Below are 12,083 nucleotides of genomic sequence, written 5' to 3' on the forward strand. Positions count from 1 at the left end.
TACATGTGAGTTGTTGCACTAGATGGCCAAGATGGTTTTCAGAGAGAATGTGCAGGACTTCTTTGGATGACCTGTACCACCTGCAACAGGTACACAGACTTTCCAGTCTATACTCAGTAGCTAATACCTCATGATCAGGATACATCCACACTACTGAACAAAGGCTTTCTCTGGATGATTCTCCAACAATTACAGTGGAATTGGGTTGATGGTAGAAACATACATTGATTGATTTGAATTTACTTAGAGTAGTTTTTCATGCCCTGCAGCCAAACTCAATTTCAACTTCAGTTGATGCAATATGTTTATAGACTGCAATGAACACTCACCCCCCCCCCCCCCCCCCCCCCCTCTTGATGTCTTACTTCTCTTGTCAATAAATGATTCATGTCTCTTTAAATATTTTGAAGCTTTCTACTTCAGGTTTCATCCAACTGCCAGTTATAAGTGTAATTTGAACTGGGCAGCTTTACAGGACAGCAATAAATTCAGCAACTTTGTCTCAAATGCTTTGGAAATTTACTGTTAAAATCTTAACATTTAAAATATCCACTCTGTGTGTATTGACTGGTGAATGTTCATCACAGGACATCGAACAACAGCTTAGCCTATAAAAACCTTATATGCACTCCATATGTACCCTGCTATAGCCAAGTATCTGTGTTCTCTATGTAGTGCAACCCTGACCTACCCCACTGACTTCCCATTATTTAAATGGTGTAGTGGTGCAAAGTGTTACCGACAAAATAGCTTCTACTCTTTCTGTTGACCTGAAAATTCTGTGGGAACAATGTTACAGCAACAGCAAAAGACGGTATGAAACTGACTTGTTATCATGTGGGCAGCTGTAACAAAACAGCCTTGAAGTAAAATCATTGTTGCCTTATTACATTAGGGGCCAAGTTGTAGCATGGGCAACAGCATTTCCCCCGAAATGGAAGTGAAATTACTTATCCACACTTAAAAGTTTGGTGTCTTAGAGACTGTGACACTAAAATCACAAAACAGTTTGGTAGAATATATTTCCCAATCCTAATTAGGAATTACTATAAATAATAGTTTTCAACATATGACAAGATGTTAAACAGTTTGCATAGCTTCTTCACTAGTGATAGTCTACATTTCTGACCAGGGTGCATAGGACATTGGCAGCAGCAAAGACCATGCAGGCAATGACTAGTTGCAAATCTATGGTGAGTCACTAACCTGATGGGAATGTGTGAGATATTGAAAGTGATACTACTTTGAACCACACCACAAATTTAGTCTCAGAATGTGTGCCTACAAAAAAATCTACTCATAAAGGATAGTTATGATGCACAAATGTGGTTGACAATGAATTCTTTATATGCAGGTGTTTCATTGTTTTCCCTGTTGCTATGCAGAACTCAGTTAGCTTGTGTTGACATTGATGATCCAAACCTTAGTGATGTATATTTCTTTATTTTTATTTGCAGGTCCTGAAAATTTTGACAATGTCCATTCTGCAGGACCAATATAAATCGAACTTACTGACAGCTTTCACTTGTAGTTTGTAATATTTTCAACAGTTAACATTTTGTGAGATTTTAAACTTTTAGTGCATGAATTGTCCGCTGAAGCTATGGTAGAGCTGGCAGATGCTAGTAACTTTCGGTTTTTTCTTAAATTTAACGAACAACTAATGTTTTGCAGTCATTATTGTAATTTCTAACTCTTAAATATTTCTAAGCAGGTGTTTCGCCAGTAACATCAAATATATGGCTTTGCTAAGCATTTTCAAACTGTGTTAATCGCATGGAGAAGCTTTTTGGGCCAAATGTTTATATAATGTTAAATGCTTTCCTGCAGCAATTTTTGAATGAAGCGGCCCATTGTCATGAACAAAGTTTTGCATCTTAAAATATCAATTGCACACCAGATAAATATTTACTAGCTTTGTAGTCATTGAAATAAAAAGTTCAACCAGCATGAAAGAATAGCAGTAGGAGCAATACTATGCATAATGATGTAGCATACTAGCCAAAGTATTCAGTATTTATGTAGTATTTACTTTTAGTAAATCGGGTTATGATATATATAGTGAGATATACCAATAGCTACATAGGAAAAAAAGCAGCAACACAGCATTAAAAACAAAGTTCATGTTTGACGAATTCTGTGGTAAGATGAGGTAATTTTCATCATGTTGCAAAAATGAAAAGTTTTAGTTTATTTACTGAGTAATGTTACAAAATTGAAAATATTTGTTTATTTACCTTGTTTGGTGCTGACTGCATACCATGAAATGGCAGATTTTCATAAAATGCCTTGTCCCCATCTGGCTGAAGAAGGCCATCACCTAAAGATGAGGTCAAGTCAGGCTTTGATTTATCTTTGGTAGCTGATGGATTTGGGCCTAAAAAAATATGTTATGCATCTGTATATACCGTAAAAATGCTGAATAATTTAATATATGCAGCAGACACTTATATTTTAGTCTAGAATAATCGACAACTGTAATGAAATAAACATGCCTTGTAAAAGATAAGTGAATATGACTGATAATTTCACTTTCCAGAAAGTTAAAGACTGGGAAAGATGTTGATATATATTTCCAGATTTGCTGCAGTGTACAAATAACAGTAATAGTACCAGCTTCAAGAACATTAATAGGTAATGAAAGCACGAATAGACAGATGGGAGAATCATGACCATGACACTCAAAAGGAAAGAAGCCATTACGTTCCCTACAGTTCTTCAGGTACAGATAAACACAATGAGGGAGGAATAGTCCATCTCCAAACAAATTACAAGAATTTCAGGAATGTAATGACTGATTTGTGTTTACTTAGGTAACACAAAGAGAAGAAAATTATGGCTGAGTCTGAAATTTAGAATCTAGTAATATCACAAATTTAAAAAAAAGGAAGAAAACCTAATCTTCCTACAACCTACAGATGGAGTCTTAGTACATGAAGAATGACACTAATCAGAGGCACACAAAAATTATTGGATTTGAATATATTTTCTAAGTCAGTACATACGACACATTTGAAATATATAACAAATCACAAAAAAGATGAATGTCCTCACCTTTTTCAAATAATCTACTGAAGGTTACAAATTTATTCACTGCTTGATTTTCATAGAACATTAATAGCTTAATTATATCTATGAGTAAATTACTTTGATAATATCAGTCTTAATTTGAACACCTACACAATGAACACGATAGCACCGCACTGCATTTCAGCTGGTGGGAAATGCCTTTAAAATTGGGGCAGATGGCAAACTGATCCAATCTCAGAAATTACAATTCACACATACCATGTGTAGTGCCTTAAGGGAACAAATTGCAAGTCATTCTTCTAGATATTTATTCCAAGATATTCTGTATATGCAAAAGCTAAGCAATTATATTAAGGGACAAGTACAAAAGGCAGTGTGTAAAATAGGTTAGTCACTAACCTAACATGACAAAACATTCTACAAAAAAGACACGCAACATGAAGAATTGGCAGACTGTTGTAAATCAAACTTATTTATGCACTATCTGAGCTTCAAATTTGTTCTTGATGAATGGTTCATTCTTTTGAAACTTCCCTGTCATTATTCAGTCCTTACATCTCCTAGGAATTTATAAGAAGAATCTTAAGTAGTGACTGTAGCTAAATACCTATGAAACGTAGGCATTTGTGCCTAAAAGAAAAGAAAAAAGATCTACAGAAATGCAATGGTATAATTGTATGGTAAGGGGGTATGACAGAATTATCATGAGAATTGGATTTCTGACTATGATAATTCAAAAAATAAATTTGCTAAAGAAAGTGAAATTACTGAAGACTGACTTAAAGCCCTTTCAAGAGAAAGGATAAAACAGCTGGTGTTAATGAACTGAAAGTAAAAGAGATATAAAGGACAAAGAAAAATGAGTGCAAAAGAAAGAATACTCAATAAGGAAAGGAGGTAGCAGACAGCAAAAAGATAGGGTGCACCAAGGTGAGAGTAATTTAAATGTGTAGAGTACTGTCCATATAATTTGGAGCTCCAAGGGTGGTAACTTCCACAAGTGCCAACAACTCATTGTGGACCAAGCATTCACATTACGTGTTATGCAAGATACCAAATAATAGCCTATACCTTCATATTCCAGTAGTAGAATTTCACGTAAGTCTTTCGCAAAGGACATTTAGGTAAAATACAAGAGTGCACCTGTATTTGACTCAGTATTGTCATAATAATTCTTTTCCAATACTTTATGCTGCACCAATTTTTTGCTGTAACTGTTGCAAATTTTCAAAATAGTTGTTTGTTTGCAAATCCCTTCCAGATTTTGATCGTTCAGTTCCAAATGGAGGCCTAGTTATGAGGGGCATTCAATAAGTAATGCAACATATTTATTTTCTTGGCCAATTTCGACTGAAAAAATGCAGAATTTGTTGTGGGACATCATGGACTGTACCTGCTGCAGCCCCTATAGTTTCATGAAGTTCCGATAGATGTCAGTGTTATAAGTAGCCTGGAATCTGTAATGGAGGTGCATTGAAAGCAGAGAGTTGTCATTGAGATTTTTTTCCTGGAAAAACAGAACATCACAGATATTCATAGACACATGCAGAACGTCTACAGAGACCTGGTAGTGAGCAAATGCATGGTGAATCATTGGGCGAGGCATCTGTCATCATCACAACAAGGTTCCTAAACCTGTTTGATCTCCTGGCTGCACATAACCGAGATTCCTGCAATGTTGGAACATGTGGGCACTCTCATTCGAGGTGATTGACGGATCACAATCAAAAACTCACTGTTCAATTAGACATCTCTGTTGGCAGTGCTGACACACTCATCCACCAGCTGGTGTACTCAAAAATGTGTGCTCACTGGGTTCCTCACTGCATAACAGACGATTATAAAGAGCAACTAAAGAACCAACTGTGTGGAATTACTTGTGTGTTATGAGGCTGATCATAACAATTTTTGATGAACTAGCCACAGGTGTTGAAATGCGAGTTCATCACTTCGAACCAGAAACAAAACAGCAATCCATGGATTGCCACCACACCACCTCCCCTCCAAAGACAAACTTCAAAGCTGCACCCTCAGCTGGTATAGTCATGGTGACAGTCTCCTGGGAATCTGAAGGTGTTATTCTGTTTGATGTCCTCCATCATGTACAACAATCAACTCTGAAGCATATTGCTACCCTCATAATATTGAAGAAATAATTTCAGCAAGTTCATCGTCACAAAAATGCAAATGAACTTATCCTTCTCCATGACAACGCAAGGCTTCACACAAGTCTCCGCACCCAGGAGGAGCTCACAAAACTTGGATGGACTGTTCTTTCTCATCCACCCTACAGCACAGACCTCTCACCTAGTGGCTTCTATCTGTCTAGCCCAATGAAGGATACACTCCATGGGAAGCAGTATGTGGGTGATGAGGAGTTTATTGATGCAGCAAGACATTGTCTGTGACATCTACCAGTAGAGCGATACCATGTAGGCAAATAAGGCCCTCTCAGTAAGGTGACATAAGGTTGTCACATTGAATAGAGATTAAGTTGAAAAATAGGGTTTCATAGCCAAATGAGTGGGGAGTATCATGGTGTATCAGAAGTATGAATAAAACCAACCTGCTTTCAGAGAAAAAAGTGTTGCGTTACTTATTTAGTGCCCCTGTTACATACATAGGATACAAAATTTTAACAAATTGTCTCTTCTATGGGTCAATATATAAAGTGGAAGTAGGAAATATCCAAGAAAACCAATATTGATATGTTTTCAAATCCAATAATTCTTTCTTGGAAACTGAATGTACCTGAACTATCAATTTTTATAATTCTTCCAGTTATTGTGGTGCAATTGACAAGTAAATTCTGCTGATTATGTGTCTTTTTTATAATTTTATAATTCTTTTCTGAGTAACTGCTCTGTGTGTGCAAAATGAGATTGAGCCATTCTCATTTCCTGGAACTCAATATACAATCAATAGAATTAAGGACAAAAGGCATAAAACATGAAACTTGGACAAAATGTAACAGATTTTGAAAAACTGTGACAATAAACAAGAACAAGTCAAAAATTTATATGATTAACCATACTTAACACACCTCTACAGCAACTACATGCCAGCTGCAACATACAATTTTCAGCCATGTGTTTAACTTCCAATGTATTAATGCTATGGTGAGATGGAGATGATAAGATAACTCAGGAAGAATGCTGTGGTCTTATAACTAACAATTTAAGTATTTTGTATTGCAGGATTTTGGAAGAATATTGGTAATGAATACGTGATTTCAGTAGGGTAATACAACTCTCAATGACATTTTGCCATAGAATAACACAGGGGAAAAACTATAACAAAGAAGAAGGAAATACCACATTCTTATGGAAATTTACATTCAGAAATGAATGAGACAGTACCTATGGAAACTCCAGGTTGGAATATCAAAACTATTAGGAAAAGGATAGATTGCTATTCACCATAAAGATGACCTGTTGAGTTGCAGACAGGCACAACGAAAAAACTGTTAAAACGTTATAGCATTTGGGCAACGCCTTCTTTAGCAAAGAAAACACATGAAAGCTATAGTGTGTAACAGTCTTTTTGTTGTGCTTTCAGGTCATTCTTAAGGTGGGTAGCAGTCTATCCTTGTCCTAATATTGAGACAGTACCCAGCTAGTTTGAGCTACAGATTGTATTTATGGAACTGGGGACCTAGAAATGACAGACAGGCTTCATCCTGCTGTAGCTCGCAGTGGTACACAACCCAACAACAGGCTACAGCAGTCCACTCATCCCACTGCCACCCCACACCAAACCCAGGGTTATTTTGCAGTCTCCCCCCCCCCCCCCAAAGGAACATCTCACACCAGACAAGTGTAACCCAATGCTTGCGCGGTAGAGTAATTATGGTGTAAGTGTATGTGGAAAAAGTGTTTGCACAGCAATAGCCGACATAGTGTAACTGAGGTGAAATAAGGGGAACCAGCCCACATTCGCCGAGGTAGATGGAAAAACGCCTTAAAAACCATCCACAGACTGGCCGGCACACCGGACCTAGACACTAACCTGCTGGCAGATTCGTGCCTACCCGCCTGCAAAGCAGTGCATTAAGACTGCACGGCTAACTAGGTGGGCTTAAGCTGCAGATGCTTTAATCTTAAGAAAACTACAATCAACATTTCAGACAAGTAGGGCAAACTTTAGAAAATGAACAGTTTTATCATAATGATATGTTACTGAAACATTCTGGGTAGAACACCAATAATGGAAGCAGTAATCATAACCACTCACCATATAGTTGAGTCATTGAGCAAGGCACTTAAACATGAGCAACAACATTGCTTAATTTGTGAAGAAACACAGTACATGGAAAGGATAGATTGCTACTCACCACATAGAGGAGGTGTTGAGTGCAGACAGGCACAATGAAAAAAAGTAGACACACATTCAGATAGTGGGCTAAGTCCTTCATCAGAGACAGAAAAACCACATACATTCACACAAGCATAATTTACATGCATATGCCTTTGACCTCTCTGGGTGTTAGGGCCTGACTGTGGCTGCATCTGAGGTAAGCAGCAATCTTTGCTGGGGTGGGTAGTGGGGACAGAGAGGACATGAGTAGTGGGGTACAGAAGAGGCATGAGGCAGGGAGGGAGGGGGAGGGGGAGGGATAGCAGGGCATGGTGGTAGAAGATGTAAACTCATGTTGGTGGCAAGAATCCAGATGGTACAGGCTCTGAAGCAGTCACTGAAGTCAAGCACTGTCCCCTTCCCTCGTACTCCCAAAGGCAGCACAAGCATCTTCCCTCATCTTTACCCTGTTATTCTTGCCCTTACCCACGCCATGTCTCTTCTGTGCCCCCACTACCCAATTCAGCAAAAATTGCTTTTTTTTTGTATGAAAGTGTGTGAGTTTCCTATGTCTGGTGAAGGAGTTTCTTTGATAGTTGAATATATCTAGAATTCTTTTTCCTTTCATTGTGTCTGTTGTCTCTGATGCAATGCCTCCTCCGTATTGTTGTTACTCCATACTGCATTTTCCATTTCTAATATAAAGCACACATACATGGTTACAATGTGCCAACTGACTACAGTTCTGGTACTGCAGTCCTCCTTGGGTAAGGGGTTCTAAAGTGGCCATTAAGGTGAAGCATATTCTGCCACTTGGAACTTTTGGAAACAATTTGGCAGAAGCAATTCATTTGGGTGGACAAATGGACCATGATTATTCCCATATACACAAGATCATGCAATAATCACATAACTATTTCCAAAGGTGGCAATGCCTATGACATGGGAGGATATGTCTGTGACTGGACTGGAATATGATGTGCTGCAAGGATGCAAAGGACAGATCTTGCATCAGAATCTTGTGGAAAGAGGTTGGGAGTATGTGTGGCAAAATGATGGGCCAAGACATTAAACAGATTGGATGAATTGTGAAATACCACTTTGGGACAGGTGAAATGGATTATGTTAAGGATGTTCCTAATTTTCTCCCATACTATCCCCACTTGTTCCTTCAGTTCATCATGTACTATATGCACCCTGCCCATACCAGGATGAGCACACCAGTGCCACAATGCTAGTTCATTACCTTGCTACATCTATGTCCTAACTGCAGTTACTCTTCCCCCATTCCTTCATCACGTCATCTCACCCCCTCCACCTGACACAATCGCTCACCTCAGTCAGCTGGCAAAACTTAAGTCAGCCAGAACACTATAGCCATGCATCTGTATTGTTTGTTACATTAACTATCTCCACAACTTTGGCAACATTTTCTGCATTGTTTATGTGCCCGTTGACTACTCAATCCAACAATACATGAGTTGTTACCTTGACTTCCCATTACTTTAACACAAGAAATTGTATGTATAGTGGAAAAGAGAGCTTCTGTGAAATTTTTATTTCTTCTCTATATTTCATCCCACACATATGACCAAAGGGCCATGTTGTAGTGTGCACGAGCTTGATTGTAATGAAAGCTAGGGATGATAACATGGTTATCCATAATCGGTTGTTAGTGGAACTACATTAATGATGATATCTATCTAAAAGCTGTATAGCACAACTAGCAAACTATTTATATGTGGTATGAGTAAGTGGAAACAATATATTTCTTTCTTTTTACTGAAGAAACTGTTTTAACGATTGGATAGATTGTTAGTCACTGTAAAGATGATTCATTGAGTTGCAACAGGACACAATAAAAAGGCTGTTACACATTATTGCTTTCGGTGAAAGCTTTCTTCCACAAAGGAAACACACACATACATTCACACAAGCAATTAAAACCTCACGTACACATGACTGCTACCACCAGCAGTTCTGACCGGAATTTCAGTTGGAGCTGGTGGTGGCAGCAGTCATGTATGTGAGGTGTACTTGCTTGTGTGAATGTGTTGTGTTTTGTGCCTGCCTGCAACTCAACGAGTCACTGTTACAGTGAGTAGCAATCTATCCTTTTCTTCATTGTTGATATTGCAACCTGGAACGTCCATTATTTGTTTCAAGGACTGAATAGTGTTGTGTCAGCAGTTTCCAAACTTTTTTGCTGTAGATACTTCAAGAAGAAATTTTTAGATAATTATACTTTTTGTAAACATGATTGGAATAACTCATCTCAATGTGAAATTTTAAAGTCAAAAATTAAAACAGTTTTGATCACATAAAATGTTTATTAAAATGGTAATCAGTCTATCTGCAGACTCTCTTCAGGCAATTCTATGATGGTGGCAGGTAGAGCTGGGGAACAGTTCAGGCACAGCCTGTTGAAAGACATATAATTTAACATGTTTGGCTTTGTTTTGTTTTCAGTTTTTATTTCTTCCAGTCACTCACAGCGCTCAAGAATTTTAGTAAGAGATGTTCATAACTATTTATAACTTACTGTCATGTGGTGATACAACAGTTATTCAGTTTCAGTTCTTCATACTCCACAGAATAATTATTGTTCCTCTTTCAGCAAATGATACCTGCTCTGTTCATCACCTCTACCTGCCACCATTAGTTAATAGCCTGAAGATGATCGGCAAACAGACCGAAACTGGCCACCATTGGAATAAATATTATTATGTGACCAAAACTGTTTTGATTTTTAACTTTAAAATTGTACTTTAGCTGACTATTAGGATTCCACAACGTGGTTTCTGACAGTTAAAACTACACATAATGCTGGTCTTTTGCTACCTTGTAATTCTGTTTTCAATTTCATCTTGGACTTTTTGCTGTATGACTGTTTCTGGACTAAAGTAGTTTCTTGAAGAAGAGCAGGCTAATAAAGTGTGCTCAGTGGTCTCATGAACAGGGGAGTACAAGCTGGTGCCTGAGTTAGCAACATTGCTCCCTTAGGCCAGTAGAATAGTCAGAAAGAAGGAAAGAAAGTAATGAGGAAGACAGAAAGAAGTGTGAGGGACAGAGTCAGGAGATGATGATTAACAGAAAAACTGTCATTTAACAGTTGTTACTTGGTTTTGTTTTCAGGTTTTATTTATTCCTGTCATTCACAGTGCTGAGGAATTTTCATAGGAATTGGTAATGGTTTATCATTTATTGTCACACAGTGATATAACAGTTATTCAGTTTCAATGCTTCATACTCTGTAGCATAGACTATGGTCTTCAGTCATGCACAGTCAGTTTCCTACTAGTTTTACAGCTGCTAAAACTACTGACCTGATCCAGGTTTTTTTCGTTTCCGTGATACGCTGTAGTTGATTGGGCCTTCTAACTTCTTGAAAGTCACCACTATAAGCATAAAATAAAATACAAACCATGCAAAACACAAGCATAAAATAGTAAGAGCTTAAAAATCATAAATTACAAACAAGCTGTTACTAAGAGTAACTGAAAAGTAGTAAGTACAACTACTCATTAGTCAACAAAAAGTGCAATGAAGTTAGAAATTATTATAATAATAAACAAAAATCATAAGACAAGCACTTTTTTTCTGCTTGAAAATAACAAAGAAGTGATGATGGACAGAAGCACTTACCTCCTGATTTTCCATGAAAGATGCCAGGTAATGTATCACAATGGTATTTTGTACCATCATTCACAAACATTTGTCTTATTTTGTTTGCTCTACTGTGTTGGTTAGTGTCATCATGGCGTAGGCTACTTAAACTAACTGCACGTCTCTGTTTCAGTTTGCGCGTACACTTCTTTGTACGCTCCTTCCTTGCTGCTAAGTTTTTCGGCATAGTATTACTTGAGTAAGGTAGACTGTAATTTGGAGTGTTAGAGCTAGCAGCACTGTCATGTGTAGTTTGATGCAATCTTCCAAAATTCAAACTATGCGATCCGTTCACATGCACTAGGACCCCTGGACGTAGTGGCCACTTGTGGACTGGGCGTGCTGGGTTCTGAGATGGTGTTACACTTGCGTTGCCATCTGGGCTGTATCACAATATACAAGGAAAAAGTGCTAGCACAACTCTCAGCATTTAATGCATATTATTCATTTTATGCATGCAGTCACAATGTTAAGCATCAACACATATTCTAAATGGTATCAGTCATGCTTGTTAAAAGGGAAACAAGCTTTTGATAGGTGATGGGAAATAGATAAGCTCAGCATAACTTTTTAACAATTTGACCACTGAAAATAATCTCTTTTATATACCATGTAACATTTAGAGTCTTAATGGATTCTACATCTGTGTCTATATGGTATAAATTACTGTACACCGAATGGCAAGGAATACTCCTTATTGTGGCACATATTACAGTTTTTCCTCACTTCAAGATGGGTGGACTATGCAATTAATGATTGTTTATACTTCTCTGCACCTGCTGGAAGCTGAAGGATGTTTCCTGATTTGTCACAGAAAACTGCTTTTTGAAATTCTGAAATAGATTCTCACAGCATTATGGGCATTGTTCTTCTTGCATCTAGAAGGTCAGGTTTTTGAGTAATTTTGAGACAGTTTTTGTGAGTCAGACAAATTCATGATTAATCATATTGCCCTTCTTTTTATGTGATGAACATCTGCACAGATACTCTGGACTGAAGATCACACAGTGCTTAGCAATGCACAATATTTGACTCCTACTCATTCTGACAACTTCCCTTTCATCTTTATCTCCTTTATCTTCACAATAAAT

At 37.7% G+C, this 12,083-nt stretch overlaps 1 protein-coding gene across 1 annotated transcript in view; it reads right to left on the bottom strand.

Moving 5' to 3' along the window:
- Nucleotides 1-12,083, bottom strand: part of LOC124616598 (hemicentin-1) — a 1,150,083-nt gene that overhangs the window by 49,417 nt on the left and 1,088,583 nt on the right. Inside the window, exons 17-19 of the mRNA XM_047144918.1 lie at nt 10,972-11,375; nt 10,653-10,724; nt 2,238-2,377 (exon numbers count right to left, since the gene is read on the bottom strand). Of these exons, the coding sequence (XP_047000874.1) occupies nt 2,238-2,377; nt 10,653-10,724; nt 10,972-11,375 (616 nt within the window). The remainder of the gene's footprint in view (nt 1-2,237; nt 2,378-10,652; nt 10,725-10,971; nt 11,376-12,083) is intronic.

This window comes from Schistocerca americana, chromosome 5 (genome assembly GCF_021461395.2).
Source record: "Schistocerca americana isolate TAMUIC-IGC-003095 chromosome 5, iqSchAmer2.1, whole genome shotgun sequence".
Taxonomy (NCBI): Eukaryota; Metazoa; Arthropoda; class Insecta; order Orthoptera; family Acrididae; genus Schistocerca; species Schistocerca americana.